The 18,277-nt window shown below is 39.0% G+C and overlaps 2 protein-coding genes across 2 annotated transcripts in view; one reads left to right on the top strand and one right to left on the bottom strand.

Annotated features, from left to right (window-relative positions):
• Window positions 1–456: 456 nt before the first annotated feature.
• Window positions 457–11,712, top strand: r3hcc1 (R3H domain and coiled-coil containing 1). Its single transcript, XM_053515643.1, has 9 exons — window positions 457–579; window positions 2,675–2,805; window positions 3,378–3,515; window positions 4,040–4,496; window positions 6,731–6,903; window positions 7,859–7,929; window positions 8,091–8,186; window positions 10,674–10,787; window positions 11,199–11,712. Exons 2-8 carry the CDS (start codon window positions 2,693–2,695, stop codon window positions 10,769–10,771), a joined length of 1,146 nt encoding a protein of 381 aa, XP_053371618.1. The 5' UTR covers window positions 457–579; window positions 2,675–2,692; the 3' UTR covers window positions 10,772–10,787; window positions 11,199–11,712.
• Window positions 11,713–13,981: 2,269 nt separating this feature from the next.
• The window catches only part of loxl2a (lysyl oxidase-like 2a), a 37,153-nt gene continuing 32,857 nt past the window's right edge, over window positions 13,982–18,277 (bottom strand). Inside the window, exons 9-14 of the mRNA XM_053475817.1 lie at window positions 17,499–17,664; window positions 17,150–17,390; window positions 16,910–17,025; window positions 16,506–16,642; window positions 15,977–16,088; window positions 13,982–14,344 (exon numbers count right to left, since the gene is read on the bottom strand). Coding sequence (XP_053331792.1) covers window positions 14,277–14,344; window positions 15,977–16,088; window positions 16,506–16,642; window positions 16,910–17,025; window positions 17,150–17,390; window positions 17,499–17,664 — 840 coding nt within the window. The 3' untranslated portion in view covers window positions 13,982–14,276. The remainder of the gene's footprint in view (window positions 14,345–15,976; window positions 16,089–16,505; window positions 16,643–16,909; window positions 17,026–17,149; window positions 17,391–17,498; window positions 17,665–18,277) is intronic.

The raw sequence follows: 18,277 nt of genomic DNA, 5'->3' as shown, positions 1-18,277 counted from the left end.
AGAGTAAGTTCATGGTAAGATGACCAGACCTATAAACACTCTTTCTATCCAATAAGCATAGTGAGGACAAACAATAAGACCCATTAAATATGTAAATTTGGTTTTGAGAGAAATAAACATTTGCTGGCCTTTTTTTAGAATTGTTAAAAGTGATGTTGTAATTCTGCAACAGTAGGCTTCACTGGGTTAAAAATGGATCCTGCTTGCTTTAAAATGCATCTTCAAATAAATTCATTTTTTTATATATATATATATTCTGATCATTTATGATGCATCCATTAAAACAAAGAAGTATGATTTAAACTATTTTTAATATTTAAATAATTTAAAATATTTAAAAAATAATAATTTCAGATATTGTTTAGCTCATACTTGTTGTTTTTGTATGTTCAATTTACTCTGTATGCTGCATTATTTCGCATGCAGTTCCGTCTCTCTCCGCTAGAGGTCATGCGCCTTGAGCCATCGTTATTTTGAGCGGTCGTTTAAATCAGCGTTGAAGCGTATGGCGTGCTGTTTTTAATCTATTATACCAGATTTATTTTTTTATCTCGCTCGTTCTTTTACTTCTCATCCTAGGTAAGAGCAAAATTATTGAATTGAGGATAAACCGTGATTACCGTAAGATCTTAGTGTTAATGAAACGAAACTAGTTTGCTACGCTATGACTTCATTTCGCACCAATATTCCGGCACGTACATCCTGATTAGGCAGCACGAAGCACTCCCCCGCGCGCATATCCGAAACTAGAATTGTGATTGGTCAATTGACGTGGGTCTAGCCAATCCGAATACAGTAGGCGGGATTTAGCGGAATTTGGTTGTGGAAAAAAAGAGAACAGTGTTAGCTGGCTAGTTTAGATACGTTGTACTGTTTATAGATAAATGTTTTAACTGTCTCTGATTGTGTGTCACCGTCTGTATTGAAACGCAAACAGCTAATGTTAATGTATTAAAGTAATAATAGGGTTTGATTAGTGAATTAAGGAGAGAATATCTGATTGAGTGTCGGTTATTAGGTAGGTTAGTTTGTTGAAGATCCCAAACTTTATTAACTAATCATTCCTCAATTGTTTAATCACATTACATGTTGTGAAACTAGTCTCGCCTTGCACCTCCAGGGTCGGGGTTCGATTCCCTCCTCGGCCTGTGTGCATGGAGTCTGCATGCTGCGTGCTGGGTTTAACCTGGGAACTCTGGTTTCCTCCGTCAGTCCGAGTTCCCAAACTGCCGCTTAGACAAACTTGCATGAAATCGTGATACACGTAGAATCGCAGTACAGATCGAATCGGCACAGAGGTATTGTGATTATCAGCCGCTCCATGGTGATTCCCATCTCTCTTAATTAGGCACATGTTGTGATGGTCATCGTTTCTATGGTAACAGCTTGTTCACAGGGTGGAATCTCCACATAATCTATGGCTACTAATAAACAGATTAAAAACAAATATTGGTATTTAACAAAGAAAGTTGTCACTTTCAGATACACGCACAAATTGGCCTCACAAATAAGAACTAAAATACGAAGCATTTTCAGCATGTAACTGAACGAAACGAGCGCCGGCTAAGTTGCGCGTACGTCTGGGAGCCGTTTAACATTAGTTTCCCTAAGTGGACAGCCAGGCACAGCACTTTTATATATACTTGTATTTTGTGCAAGATTTAGTGAAGACATAGCACAATGGGTCCCAAGGATGGTAGCAAGAAGAAAAGGGAACCGCTTTCAGTTTTATTTTTAAAATAGCCGGTGCCAAGAGAAATCATAGCTTAAGGTTAAGTAAGGCTTAATGTCTTTTAATTTCATATTTTACTTACATTTACATGCCTTTTCTAAAAGTTGTGTTTGTTTTTCGATGCTCAATTATTATACGTGTTGGAAATTGTTAATACTGGTTATATTATAGTTTGACCAGAACGGATTATCTGCATTTACATTATTTCCTATGGGAAAATGCGTTTCACAATACAAAATGTCGCCTTAAGAACTCACCTCTGAAACGGATTGAATTCGTACTGCTGTATAACCATTTCTGTGCCAGTGGCAAATAACATCATTCGCTTTATTATTTGGAGGTTGCGAGTTTGATTCCCGCTATAGCTATCTGTAGCCATAAATCTAGGGAACACATTGGCCATGTCCTCAGTGGAACGGTGAACTCACACATCACACTTCACAACTGAATTAATTATAATGCTGTGGTATAAGGGGAATAATTAGCACTTTCCTCATTGTTCGTTCATCATCCTTCTTTAAACCAGCTTCCTTGAGGTCCCTCATTCTCATGTCGGTGTAGGTCAGGACAAGATCAAGCTTTTGTGCAGCCTCTTCTGCGTGTCCTGCTGTCTGTTCCCAGCATGATAGATTTTTCCCGCGATGAATCGGCTCGCATGACATGTCCAAAAAAAGTTAACCGTTGTCTGGTTATCTTAGCTTCGAGCAAGGTATCAGGTTAGATTTTATTGTTTTTCCTCGCTGTGCAGGGAATTCGCATCATTCTTCTCCAACACCAGAGTTTAAAACACTTTAGCAGTAATAAATAACTTTCAAATTCGTCTTTTTTTCCCCCTGTAACTGCACAGCCCCAGGTGTTTATTCCTTATCTACGGTGCATGTAAACGTTTCACTGTCACATGGCACAAGCGTTACTGTATTTCACGTCTTCTGTCCGTTTCAGGAGCTCCTCTACTTTGGCATGCTGGCACGTTCCTGCCTCGATGGCTCCTACCTGCCCAAGCAAGAGAGCGAATTTGTTCATAAAGTCCTTGGGGACCTGGATGACTTCCAGCAGAGAGATGATCAGAAAAGGTGATAGCTGAAAAGCAAAAAGATGCCAGGCTGTGCATTAGTACTAAACCTGTACTGCATACAGACTTAATAGATCATTTCGTGTTGGGTCAAATAATTTTTGTGGTGCTGTAGGTATTCTACATCTAAATGGTAAGCAATTCTAAAGGCATTACTGTAACCTTGTACGGATAAAAGACATGTTTAAAGCACTAATGGTTTGGGTTAAAGCACTGTGGTTCAAACCTCTGGCACCATCCTTACTGTGAGACATGGTGCTGGAAGCATCATGGTCTGGGGATGCTTTTCATCTTCATAACTTTGAAGGTTTTTTTTTCTTCAAGCATGAAGCAAATTACAAGAGAACAAGAATTGGGATGTTAATGAAATCGTGATATTAATACAAATAAAATCAGCAACTGGGTATCGTGATGATTCCGTATCGGGAGATCCCTGGTGATTCCCATCCCTTGTGAATAGTATACAGTGGCCAAGTTAAAGAATATCCGGTACTGTAAAATTGCAGTCTGATATTGAAACTTAATCAGAGAATAACACACACTTTCACCATTTCATGTTCCCTCCACTTTAAGCGTGCTCCTCTTCCCACCAATGCCGAGTCGACTGCGGTTTCTGATCCACAAGACGGCGGAGAAGTTTCCAGAACTGAGCACTTTCTCTGTGGGCGAGGCATGGGACCGCAGAGTGGCCGTCTGCTACTCCGCGCTCAGGTACAGCTCGAATAACATCAACTCACACATCGCTCAAGTCCCACCGCTCAGCTTTGACTTCGTGGCACTTCTGGGATTTTAAGCTTACAACCCTAACCGCTAAAATCCTAACCACTGACTCACACTTTCACAGAATGTTTTTTATTTTAATCTGTTTATTAGCATGTTTATTGTGTTGTGTGCCCACCCTGGAGTGTGTGAACAGATAGGGATTTTCAGTAACCTCAGAGTGCCGTGTGTCGTGCCAGGTTTCCTCTTAGAGTCCAGTTTTCCCGAGCCAGCCTGGAAAAAAACTTTTTATTAATATGTACATTTTTAAAAAACATTCACAAAAAGCGCAGTCAAGTGCAGTTATTACAGCATTTTAAAAGTTGCATGATTTTTACATACCTTGCACCTAACAGGATGTAACTTCCTGTCTTTCCATCTGTTATTATATTCCATCTATATTTTTTTAAATGTCCCCCTGTATCTCTATCTGTCTGTTCATCCTTCTCTTTGCCGTCTGTCTATCCGTATGGCAGGTTGCCGGTGGAAGAGCACAGCAGTGATACAGACGCCAGTGGGTACGAACAGCCGTCGGTGAGCAAAAGAGGGACGGTGGGAAAAACACGATCGTCTTTCAGCAGAGGACGCCGACGACCGGACAAAGCCATTTATGTCCCCCGCGCTCTGAGACAGCCCGAATATGATACGATTCTCGGCTCGTCCAGCTGCTCTCCCAGCCTCAGCGTCTCTGAGGAGTCTAGTTCTGACACCACAGACCCTCCACCGGCCAATCACGAGCCTGGAACCGACAGCGCAGACGAATCGGTGGGCGAGCCGGACGCAACGGCGTCCACCGCGCAAGTGGAGACTGGGGACTACGGTCAGACTCTGTCCTATTTCATGGCGATGACCCTGGAGGAGAAGAGCGAAGATACCTCACAAACCAATACGTCGTGTCAGGACACAGAGGAGATGGACAACTACCACCATGAGGTACCGGGAAATATTCACGATGGTACTCTGTATGGCCATGAATGGAAAAAAAGTCCATCAGTCCTCTCGCTCCAAGTCTCAGTTCGTCATTAGGATTGACCTTAGCATGGAAAAACTTTAGCAAAACTAGACATAACCTAATTTTTTTCTCCCAAAAGAAAAAAACAAATGAAAAAAACAAATGTTCACTCTTGACTCGTTTAAAATTTTTGACAAGTTAATATTTCAATGTTTTTAAAGAATCAATCCCTTCCACCATTCCTATGGGGTACTAGCACGGCTACTATAGCTAATGGCAAGGTTTCTATTTATTTAAAAAATTTAGCCGCATTGCCTTTCTCCAGAAAATAAATGAAACTCCAATAAAGTAGAGATGAAATGTGTGATTTTCAACTTAAGATCACATTGCTGAAATAACGGAAGGCCACGAGTCAATTAATCAAGCCATGAGTCAGGTTTGCTGTTTAACTCTCAGCAGGTATGACTGCCAACTATTAACTGGCGTTATGTTTCATCTAGTCTTGTTTTTTTTAAACTACATTTCAAGTTATTCAACCCCCATTAAAAATCAGTTTTTTTGGCCAAAATTACTAACTTGCGGCTGATTGTAATAAATCAGTGAAACGAGCGATTTCAGTAGCTCAACACAACTAATACTGTAAAACAAGTGGTTTCTCCAAAGTCAACACAAAATGCTACTTTTAATGACTACTGCAGTATCAAAAGTATTCAACCTCTTGATGAAAAACGTTAGTAGAGCCCCCTTTAGCTACCATGACCTGCTGCAAACATGATGCATAGCCAGACGCTAGCTTATGGCAGTGTTTCTGAGGGATCGTAGCCTGTTCTTCTTAAGTAAGATATCTTTTTTAAGACTGTTTTTTTTTTTCTTTTTTTTTCCTATTGGATTTAAGTCAGGTGACTGTGATGGCCACTCTAGAACCCTCAAGGACTTCATCTGAAACCAAACCTTGGTGGACTTTAAAATATGCTTGGGATCGTTGTCCTGTTGAAATGTCCAGTGACACCGAAGTTTTAGCTTCCTCACAGATGGCGTGACGTTTTCTTGAAGGACATTTGATTAATCCTTGCCCTCGACATGCAGCAGGTTTCCAGTACCACAGGAAGCAAAGGAGTGCCAGAGCATCACAGAGCCACCGCCACCATGCTTTACTGTAGCCAGGGTGCACTTTTCTGCTTCATTCTTTCTTTTCCAAGCATACAGCTGATTAATAGGCGCAAAAAGTTAAAGTTCTGATTTTTGAGTCTATAAAACAGAATTCCCAAAGTTCTGTGCCTTTTTAGGTGGTTTTTAGTGTATCAAGGCTGACTTTTTTTGTTGTTTTAGGGTCAGTAGCGGGGTACATCTTGGATTGAGCATCAGTGTTTAGTATGTGTCGTATAGTGCAGAGTAAAACTTCAGTGCTTGCTGAAACCATCTTTCTTTAGTCCTTTTGCCGTCAAGGTTTTCATCACTTGCGTCCTCAGAAGGTGATTGCTTGGTCTTTTAGCCGTGTCCAGGTAGTGTAGCCACTGTTCCTGTAATGATGAACTTTTGCTTTGCCAATTTTTTTATATCCTTGTCCTTTGTGCAAGGCAATGATCTCTTCTTTTAACATGAACATTGACATGAATCCTTTTAACTATGGACAACTTTCTTGACATGCAGTCAAACAAATCTCTATAACGTTCAGGTATTTGATGTGTTCTAAATCAAATACACCCGAGGCATCTAATCTCTGCTTGACACAACACCCGATTCCCAAATTTGTGCTCTAATGAAGGATTTTATTCAGGGGGGTTAAATAATTCGGAGACTGCAATAATCATTAAAAGAGGCATTTTGTGTTGAATTTGGAAAATCACTTGTTATATTAGTTGTGTTGAACTATTTAAATTGCTCTTATTTCACTGATTATATTACAAACAGCTGCAAGTTAGTAATTTTGGCCAAAAAAGCTACTTTCATTGTGGTTTGAATAATTTAGAGTGCAACTGTTTCTAAAAAAAAATTTTGTGCGAAGATCAATTTGCTGTCAGTTAGAGCAGGAACACCCCTACAGCACATCGCTGCTGGCACATAGCGATGATGGAAACAGCGATTTTTTTTTTCTTTCTTTCTTTTTTATTATTATTCTTTCTCCCCTTATATAAAAGACATGTCAAAAAAGTGAGTGAAACGGTCTTGTTTGTCAGCTTCCTCTTTGTCTTTGTGTGTGTTTGTTTTTATTAAGATCATGACCCATTTGAAGGAAGAAGCATCGGCGATAGAGAACACACGGAGCGATTACTCCAGCTTCGAGAACGTGTGGCTCGACCACAGTGAGTTTGACCACATCATCGAGATCTACGACTTCCCGTCGGTGTTCAAAACCGATGACCTGCTGGATGCTTTCTCAGAGTACAGGTAATAGTGTTCCCCATTGGACACAACTAAATTAGGGAGAATATCGGGGGAGGGGATAAATTATGTATTTTGATTTTTTTCAAAATTATGGAATAACACGTTTGGCATTAGGTAATTAAGTAACAACAGTCAGATGTCATTTTAAGACATGAAGATCAGCTGTTCTGGAACAGTTTTTGTCAAGATTATTTGCAAAACCCATCAAGCTCCATGATGAAACTGTCTCTCATGAAGACCATCCCAGGAAAGCGAGACTAAAACATCCCTCTGCTGCAGACTCATTTAGAGTCACGAGCCTCAGAAATCACCAATTAACACACAGCACCTCAGATTAGAGACGTTATGAAGACTTTACAGAGCGTAAAGTAGCAGATGCATCTCAGTATCAACTGTTCAAAGGAGATTATTGATTATTTTGAACTTTTGACTGGCAGTGGAATTAACTTTAAAAACAAAAACAGATGTTTTACTGCGACAGGCTGCAAAGTGCCTAAAGATATAATTTAAAAAATGGTTGTTCATGTAACAAGCTCAGCAGCGACCTTATTTCCCCTCTCCTCTGTTCTAACCACTCAGCATCCAGCATCACCAGTACACTAATCACCAGCCTGATCATCTTCCATCATCTGCACCTGTTTCTCACTGGTTCATGCTTTAGGTTAGGTTTTTGCTTTTTCTCGAATGATTTATAGGTCACTTTGTGGCTTAAACAGAAATAATGCCTCTGAAACTGCTCTGGTACAGGGACTGAAAATAAGAGAGAAAAACTTCTTAAAAGTGACACCCAAAAAAGTACCTTAGGGAAGCCTGGAGAACTGTCCCTCAAAACCACATTGAAAGTACATGAAGGTCGGCCTCTTTGGAAGCAACATATGAGGAAATGAGGGGTGGCTTATGACTGTTGCTCAGTACTGTATGCTGTATGCGCTGATCAGACGATGTTTCTGGTTTACAGTGAAGGAGGTATGAAGATTAAATGGGTGGATAACACTCACGCTCTCGGCGTCTTTTCCAGTGCATCAGCAGGTATCGGTTACGTTCCAATAGAATGTTTGTAAAGTTAATAGTTATCAGTAATAGTTACTAATAAAATACCTCAGTCCCAGATGTGTCATTTAACAACCTTTGAAATTGCTGATCAGCTGATCTGTGTGTGTGTGTGTGTGTGTGTGTGTGTGTGTGTGTAGCACTGCAGGCTCTGTCCATCAGACACCCGCTGCTGAAGACAAGAACGCTGTCTAATGCCAGCAAAAAGGCCAAAGGCAAAGTAGCAAGACGTGCAGGTGAACAGTGCTGTAGTTCAAATAGAGGACTTTCTTCTTCTTCTTTTTTTCCAGCTCTTATGTACAGTATTATTAATCAACATGGAAAAGACAAGAATGTCTACCTAATCTACACAAGCTCATCCTGTGTCACACGATTTTAGTTGTGTTAAAGTCTATACAGTTTCAACATGTCACAGACTGACGGGTACAGAATTAGTACAGTTAATAAAATACATAATGGACGCTTTAACAGAATTGGCTACTGGTTAATAAAATGCTAAGGATGATAAAAACTTACTATAACCCATCGCAACCTTGAGACAAATGCGAGTTAGTTTATTAAGAGTTAACTAGATAGCTAGTAACGTATTTGTGTTACATAAAGTATAGTACAGGTGTACAGAAGCAGTGAGTAATGTCAGGCTGTCTCTCTCTCTCTCTCATGTATAATTTTGGGTTTTATCCATTTTATTTATTTATTATTAGGAAAAGCCTTAATAATTGTACAGTCAACTATGTAACTAATAGGAGTGTGACGAGATCTCGCGAGATGAGATTTGTCTCGCGGGAAGCGTCTGGTCTCACGAGAACGTAACGATATCCTTGCGTTATTGGCAGGATGGAGTGTGAGGGAGAAGTAAGGTTAGAAGATGCGCCCGCGACATTTAAATCGTTGGTGTCGCAACATTTTAAATTCCTTGTGGAAATAAGAAACGGCGAAAAAATGACAGACAAGACAAAGACAATTTACAAACACTGTAAGAAATTAATACCGTACACCTCTGCTAACACAAGCACTATGCAAAAGCGTTTAGAAAACAACCACAGCTCATTACTAAAAGCTGCCCCTGTGAAGAAAACGGAAAGCAATAAACTTTCCATTTTGCAGCATAAACTTCCACCATACAATGCAAGAGCCACGGCAATAACAAGAGACATCGGCGTTGTCACAAAGTTGTCGGCGTTGTCGAAGTTTTATTTCAAAAAGTTGATTTCAAAATGGACATGCATTTTTAGCATTTTGTATTTTTCAGTTAAATAAAATGCTATTTTTGCTATATATTTAAACATTGAGGATTTCTTTTAAAAAAATGTCTAAAAGTCTCGTCTCGTTCTCGTGAACCCAGTCTCGTCTCGTCTTGTCTCGTGGGAAAAGCGTCTCATCACACCCCTAGTAACTAAAGATTTGCTGGGTTTCCTTAAGAGACATACATACTAAAAAAGAGAAATTAAAATGAAAAGATGAGTGAGATCTTCAGTACCAGAAGGTGGCACTAATGCAACATCGTGGCCAATTAAAAGAAGAAGAAGAAATATGTAACTATTCTATCAAAACAAAATTGGCCAAATCTAATAGCAAGAGAAAATAGCATCATGCTACAACTTTTCCATATACATGTACAGTACTGTGCAAAAGTCTTAGGCAGAGGGACTATCTGACCATTTTGATTCATACACATTCACATTCCATACAAACGTCAATAATTCCTTTGATTGTGTAAATCTGCTTTGCGACAATGACAATTGTTAAAAGCGCTATACAAATAAAATTGAATTGAATTGAAATTGAATTAGGCACCATATTATAAGCTGTACAAATTGTTGTATTATGTTGTATATGTCTATCATGTCTGCATAATAATGAACAAAATCATTCAGTATTTCCATATATAACTTAAAAATGAATAAATAAATAACATTATAGGAGGATATATGCATGGCTGTAAAAAGAAATATATATTTGTGTGTGTGTGTGTATATATATATATATATATATAAGTACTAGACTGAGCAGTTTTTAGATGGAAACAAAAAACTTAATATACGCTCCTGGGATTTGCATAGAAATAGAAAGGAGCGAGTGTGACAAAGTTATCAGAAGAACTCATATTCTGCAGCAAGCTCAGTAAAACCTAACAACTGTTTTACTTATAGTACTGTGTAAAAGTCTTGGGCAAATACAAAATTATGGCATAAGAAAAAGATGCTTTTAAAAACATTTATGCGTAAAAGAAACTTCTATAAAGAGCAATAAAATAAACAGTCAATATTTGGGGTGAAAACTCATTGCTTAATATCAAGAGTTTTAGACACAGATTTGTGCAGTTTTATAAGAAAACAGTTGTTAGGTTTTACTGAGCTTGCTGGAGAATATGAGTTCTTCTGGTAACTTTGTCACACACGCTCCTTTTTATTTTTATACAAATCCCAGGAGTGTACATTAGGTTCTTTGTTTCCATCTGAAAACTGGTCTGTATTGTACTATATATATATATATATATATATATATATATATATATTTGTAGGCATTTGCAAAAGTATACTAAGTAGCGTTATGTGGCATGTAAACGGTGTAATGATGCTGCTAGTTTGTTTATTAATGCTGTTGTCACTTCCACAAAATTTAGTAACTCTGAACACTGGTTTGATTAACCATACTGTTTCCTGGTGGTAGATTAAATATTTGTGTGTGTGTGTGTGTGTGTGTGATGCTGTAATGTACAGAGTTCCTGCAGCCGGTAAAAGAGCGTCCACGCACTGACACAGCGGTAGCACGCAGGATGGTGACAAGAGCTCTGGGTCTAAGAGCGAAACGCTACTAAACAGCTACAGTAGGATGTAAGTAATATTTTATGTCTAGGGCATGCATGTGAGTGGGAGGGTAGGGGGGGTGAGCATTTTATGGGCAGTTTTGTCCCCGAGTCTCAATACCGAAAGTGGACTTCATATAAACTTACACACCCTTCCTGTTATTCTGAACTTCCAGTGGCTTATGAAGTCTGTAAATTCATTATCTACATGAGATAAAATGGGATGACGACTTGTGCTGGGTCTTTTTGGTAACACTCTCATTCACAATCCGTTCCTTTCTCAACAGGTTGACTTAGACAATGAATATGAGCTTAGAGACCTTCTTAATAACTCTGGACAATAAAAGTTTTGCTTACTTTTAAGAATATATGTTTTTTTTTTGTCTGTTACTTAGACTTATTGTTCATTACATATAATAATGCCATGTTTCTTTTGCAGGTTTGCTCACCTGATGATGATGGACCAGCAACCATGTTTTAATCACTCGCACGACAACACCCAGTTTTATAAGTGTTTGTTTAATTCCTGTTGTGTTAAATCACTTGCTCTGACCTCTAGTCAAACATTTCACTTCAGGCCAACAATCAAACTTATCGAAGCATGATAATATCTAGCCTTTTTAATCCGTCTCCTTTTAAATTAATTGATATGCTCAGATAAAATGAATTGCCACGAGATCAATCTGTTTACAATACATATTGCTTCACATTTCTTCTGTCTATATTGTAAGAGGTGAACTCGAACTGGTTAGAGTGTGGCTTTATGGAATATAGCTGGAGTCCTGGATTGCACAGTGTTTTGGATTGTTAGCATTATTTACCTTCCTTTTCCTGTAACAATGTACCATTCTTTTGTTTCTAGATGGTGTGATGTGTGTATTACGACTGTATGTGTGAATTTCCTGTTAATACCCTATTTTATTTATCGAATTAAATATTTCTCTTTTTTTAAATGCCAAACCAGTGTACTCTTCAGACAAACATTTTCTTCTAAAAAGGATCAAGTTATATGGTGTGTTAACTGCACCATATCCCGGATCTGTCCGCTGTTGCGGTTAAATTAAAAACAATAATGATGACTTCTAAATAATGTATTATAGCACAATATTTGGCTTGTATCCAAGCAGATGTGCTGGACAAGTTTTATGATCTATATGCAGATACTTTTTTTTCATATTGAAATCAGGTTTGAGCATCATAGATAAATAGCCAGAATGGAACAAAAAAAATATAACAATATTTGAGGTTTTTAATTCCATATGGAACTTAAAAAAACATTGACGCTCTTGGGAAGGGGACAGTAGGACAAATTTTTAATTTTGAAATTAGTCTCGAAACTTCAGTCACAGACACTGCCCAGGGAATTATACACATGTGTAAACTTTAAATTAAAGTAAATCTAATCAAATATTATTAGCTGGTTATTGGGGCAGAGGTAGGAAGGTTTCTGCCCTGGTTTTTGCCCCAGCGCTGGTGAACTGACACCAATCGGGGTGCAATCAGACTTCGAGCTTGCGACCTGACCCTTTAAGGAACTGCCACTGAAACGACGGATATCTCTCCAGGGAGGGGAGTATTTGTCACCGTATGACACGTGGCTTGACTCTAACACACTATTTCTGTAACTACAAATAAGCGTTCCCTCATCTGGAAAAGACATTTGCTGTTTTGAAACATCCCATTGCTTGCTCGGTCATGTTAAATAGAAGATAAAAAGCTTGGAAGAACATTTCGCACAATGTTTGGTTTGTGAGAAAATGTTCTGCAAATATGATATGACTAAAATAAAATGACTTGTTTTCAAGTCATATTTGTAGAATCCATATACAAAACCAAAGCCTCAAAGGAATGACTCATAAATATGTTTTTATTGCAGAAAACAAGGCACAATGTGAATCATACATTCAACAGTAAACACACCATGATGCATTAACCACTCGAATGGCTGTAAGCCCTCATAAAACGGAGGGCACTGAGTTTGTAGTTTCACATTGTTCGATGTATCATAATTAACAACAACAACAAAGAAAAAACAATCCCTGACTGGTAGGAATAAATTACATGGCATGCTCGATGAGTTGTCTAGCTGACTGAGTGGAAAAATGGTAAATTGCTGAGCAGCTGTTCTTATAAAACCTGCAGGATCTTTTAAAAACGCTCAATAAAAGCCATAAATATGAAAGAAGCTAATATGCAGAAGCGCTACATAGTGCTTGCGCCATAGCGTTAGCATGAACTGATGTAACGTGAGTACAGAATTTTGACATTACAGCTTGTTTTCAAGTAGGCATGTTCCGTAAATCGTAAAAATTGGTTCACAGATTACCAAAAGCTGTTCCTGTTTAGCTAGCTAATTATAGTATAATGCCGTCACTTCCTTTTTGGTAATAGAACTTTAATACTGGCACATGCCTAATTTCAAGTGATACTTGTATTCAGTACAGTACGTGAGGGAGTGTATAGATACGAGGATTGTGAGCTTTGAGTAAAACATCCTGAAGACGTAAACGTCACGCCACCATTACAGATACCTCAGCATAACTTTTGGCTAACTGTTTGTGTACCTGATTAGCATAAATAATGATTTTATATGGTTTTTTACACTGGAGCTACAAGTCTAATCAGCTAACAAGTAAGGAAAGATATCGCAGTAAGTTTAAAGACAATAACAGTGTACACAAGCCTCTCATCTTGACTAGCTGATTAGCGTGGGGAAGAATTAGCTAGCTAGTCCAGATCTGTTTAGTCTTTTGTATGAAGTCAGCTACATTGTGAGACAAATCGTGTCACGAGTAGATACACAATAGTGGTCTGTTCATCTGGCATCATCATGATAAAAAACAATAAGCGCCTGAGTGCCTTCTAGCTAGCTACTGTACGTAGCGGCTAGTTTTTATGATCGAGACACCGTTTTGATTCCACATCGCAGTATTACTCAGCACCAGCAGACTCAGGAAGGAGGTAGGAGTGTAGAGGTGGAATTGTACCTATGTTATAAATGATCATAATATTCTAAGAAAAATTACATATTCACGCATTTTTTATGATTCTTCTCTTACTTGTTAGCTACATTAGCATTAAAGATCCAGTGCAAAATAACCGAAGCAAATGCATCACGGTTAATCAACTATATTTGGAGCAATGGGAACCATTTGTGGCCATTCACTTTTTTTAAATTGATCAATTTGAGTCTGAGTAAGACACCACTATTCCTATAAATCTATTATATACTAAACAATCAGGCATTTTGGAGCTCGTTATTGTACCTCACGACATTTCCAACTATAATAAATTACTATCAAGATGAGAAGCTGGCTGTTTGTAGTTTGTATGTCATTTGTGATACAGCGCTACAAAAAAGGCGGCTAATGTAATGATGTAATGATAGACGTCACAACTTCTAGACAGTAAACAAAGAAATGACAAGAGCTCGATGGTCACGTCATCATCCCTGCTTTAGTGGTTGGTTCGACTGGGCTCCGCTCCGCACTTCACGTTCCTCTCTCTGGCTGTGTTCCTACCTGCGCTGAAGCTGATTGGTCTTTATTCCAGTAAATTCATCGAAATCTGTACTTCGAGAGCCACCTGGAGATGCAGTATGACAGAATGACAGTTCATGACTTTAGGTTTTGTTATACGGAAAAAAATAATAATAAATAATCGAATATACTGCGTATCCATACATACATATAGTACTGTGCAAAAATCTTAAGCACCATATTATCCTCAGTACAAATTTTTATTGCAGTATATGTTTATCATGTCGGCATTATTATGTACAAAAACATTCACTATTTTTAAACAAATGACATTACAGAAGAACATTTGCCTTCCTTTAAAGAAAATATTTCATGACACCAGCTTTGCAAAAAACCCATGGATTTAATAGAAAGTGTGACAAAGTTACCAAAAAGATATTCTCCAGCACGCTCAGTAAAACCTCCTAGCTGTTTTACTTAAAAAGCTGCACAAATCTGTATCTTACGCTACTGATTATATTCAAGCAAAGACATTTCACCTTACATACCGACTGTCTTTATTTTATTATTCTTTAATGTCCTTTACAGTATATACAGTCCATTTCTTTTATGTAGAAATGTTTTTAAAAGCATCTTTGCTTACGTCATTTTTTTCCCTTTTTTTGTATGTTCCAAAGACTTTTCCATAGTACTACAGGTGTTAGGTTTTACTGAACATGCTGGAGAATACTGTATAAGTTTTCTGTTAACTTTGTCACACTCGCTCCTTTCTAAATTTGTACTGAACTTTTTACGGTGCGGTTCCTAAGACCTAAGGGACAGTACTGTATATGCTTGTGAATCCACAGTTTGTGAATTAAAAGGACATGCAGTTTTGGATTAAAGTGATCACCTGGATGATTATTAAGTCAGAAAGAATGAAGAATGGATTTTGTTGTCAAATTACCAGCACTGGTGAGCGCATAATGCATAGGTTGTTTATTTTGTTGCTTGCTGGACATAATTAGCGTATTACTACTTTCCCCCTGTGTTCTGTCAGGTGAATTGTGAATAGTTGTATGTCCTGTTCGGGGTGTCTCCTGGATGCATGGTTCTTCTTTCTTTTCTTCTTATATATATATATATATATACACACACTTAAGGCCAGCAGCACCGATCGGTGCATAGGGCAACAAGAGTTTTCCATTGTAGAGGACTTTAGCTGTTTCCATAGCGGTTGTTTTTTTCTCGGGTGGTCGCTAACCCAACGCCCAACCCTTCTCCTTTCTCATCCGTCACTTTTCGACCTCCTGCTGCAAGAAGTTACAGCCTCACCCAGAACCCGAAGCAGCGATCTCTGGATGATAGGGCGAGCAGTTCACCACTGCGCCACTCGGAGTGTGTGTATATATATAATATATACTGTACTGTTTCAGAGTCTACATGCTGAATGTTCCAAAATCTTTAATAATGTCCAGAAAGACAATAGTGGTTTCATTACATGGTTTGTTTGGAGTGTTTTGAAGCTCATTAAAACCCTCAATACAGGTTGGCTTCTGCTACTGGTATTCTCTTTTAAGGGAAATACAGCCATGAACATCATCCAGTTCACTGGTTCACTTCACAAACATCACTGGACTTACTGCTGCTGCACTAAACTCGTCTGTTCTGTACTTTTTTATTTTTATACCACAAAGATAATGACTGTAACTGAGCAGATGGTTGGACTCGAGCTGAACAGCAGTGACAGAATCCTCACCTGTTTGGCAGTTGTAGGTCCAGATCCGATATCCATCATAGCGACATTTACACTTCATGATGTTATTGGTGTAATCAGACTCAGCTACTTCGTAATTAGGGTTAATTACAACCTGTCAGAGAGCGAGAGAGAGAGAGAGAGTTAGCAGCTGTAAACAACTTTGAGATAGATGCTGTTGATTGCAAAAGTTTACACACCTTTGGGGCAAAGATTTAAACAGAACATGCAAGTGTGTTAACAGGCTTCACATTCATTACCTCATCATTATATTTAACAGAAATAGTTACAATTTTAGTAATGTTTGAAATAAATAATTCGAGTAATTTTTTCGAGTCATTAGTCTACACTGCATGTCTTTAGACTGTGGGAGGAAACCAGAGAACCCCGAGGAAACCCAAGAAAGAACACGCAACCTCCATGCACACAGATCCGAGGTTAGACTCGAACCCTCGACCCTGGAGGTGTGAGCCCACAGTGCAAACCGCTACAATTACAACCATTATAAATACAACTATATTTTCAGACACACCTGAAATATATAATCTCCAGGTTTGATGTCAGTGATGTCGATCCACTGGCAATCGATGTCGTGTCTGTATGTGTCCCTGCAGCCCACTGTGATCCCCTGAGCACCGAAATTAGCACACGCATAACGCTTCTGTATGCCTGTAGAAGGGATATATCACAGCATTAAACCTCAGGAACGCATGCATTATTTGTTTATTATTCTAATCATATATTTAATCACAATCGATCATTTAGAGCAATTTAGCTACTATTTGTATAAATCCAATGAATGTATATAAAGGTGTATTACCTACACTTCTATATTTAAATACAATTAACTCATAGATCATAACACATCATACACATGACCGCTAGATGTGTAAGATATGAGTACTAAACTGATAGACATGTATGTGTGTGTCTGACCTTCATCACACTCGCTGTCCTCCAGGCAGAAGCTGGCTTTGTGTCCTTCAGCCACTTTAGTGCCGTTCAAACTCAGAAGGTCGTAGTGAGTGAAAATCTCCATGCTGTGGTAGTGCCTAACACACACACACACACATGTTGTAAAATCCTACAACTGGAAACTATAGTGATCTTACATTAATAGTTATAATAATAATAATAGTGAAGACAATGAGAGGAGCTGAGCGCTGCCTTTCTCACCTGTGACACTCGTGCCACACCCAGGCGTGCGGTCCGGCGCGCGGCCTGAAGTCACTGTGTCCGTTGTTGTGGATCTGAGAGGAGAAGCGCAGCAGTCTTCGGTATGAGGATGGGTCGGCCGTATTGGCGCTGTTGGCGAGGCAGTTCTCCTCATGGGCGCACTGCAGAGCGTACAACGGCCGGTCCTCCAGATACGTGGTGTGTTCCACGATCTCTGCGTTTAGCACCAGGTCCGGGGCATCTGAGATATAATTAAATGTCATTAACACTCCAAATATACACACACACACACACATAGAGTATTATTATTATATTATAATATTTTTGTGAGGGTCTGTGTCCTGCTCACTCTCAGTGCAGGAGACTCCAGCAGCATATCGTCCTCCTCCTCTCGGGCATTTGACATATTTTCCGTGATGGAGACACTGAGCCAGAGTCATCTCGGTACCTGAACAACGAACTCCACTCATCACTATCGTATCAGCTCCGGCCTCACCCTGCCAGTACCATGTCTCCTACAAACACACAGACAAACGGTGCGAACATTAATAACAAAATGATTACGATGTGCAGTGTGATCCGCAGTAGCGCTGTGTCACCACCAGAGGGTGTAGAGCAATCATGGCATGGCAGCTGCGGAACATCTGGAACTTCAGCACGTGTTTTACAGAGCGATGTCCTAACATTTTGATTAGATGTTCAGAGACAATGTTCATGTTGTACATAAATTGTGTATATGTGTGTGTGTGTGTGTGTGTGTGTGTGTGTGTGTGTGTGTGTGTGTGTGTGTTAGTGGGTGTGTGAGTGAGTCATACCCCCATTGCTCTGGTTCTCAGGATACACTATCACATTTTCCATCCATTCCGTCCTTTCTTTCCTTTCTCAGCATTCACCCATACTTCTACTGTCCCTTTGTCTCTCTTTATCTGTCTCTATGTCTTCAATTTTTACCCTGCTTAATCTCTATATCTCTAACTCTATCTCTTTCTATCTCTCGCTCTCTTTCATTCCCTCATTTTCCTTTATAATCTCCCTTTTTCTCATCTCCTTTTTTTCTTCCTCTCTGTCTCTCTCTTAATTATCTCTATCTATTTTTCTCTCTGCAACCCTTCAATTCTTTCTCTCTTT

Source organism: Clarias gariepinus, chromosome 17 (genome assembly GCF_024256425.1).
Source record: "Clarias gariepinus isolate MV-2021 ecotype Netherlands chromosome 17, CGAR_prim_01v2, whole genome shotgun sequence".
Lineage (NCBI taxonomy): Eukaryota > Metazoa > Chordata > Actinopteri > Siluriformes > Clariidae > Clarias > Clarias gariepinus.
Note: the sequence above shows the minus strand (reverse complement) of the source record. Positions and strands in the feature narration are given on the sequence as shown.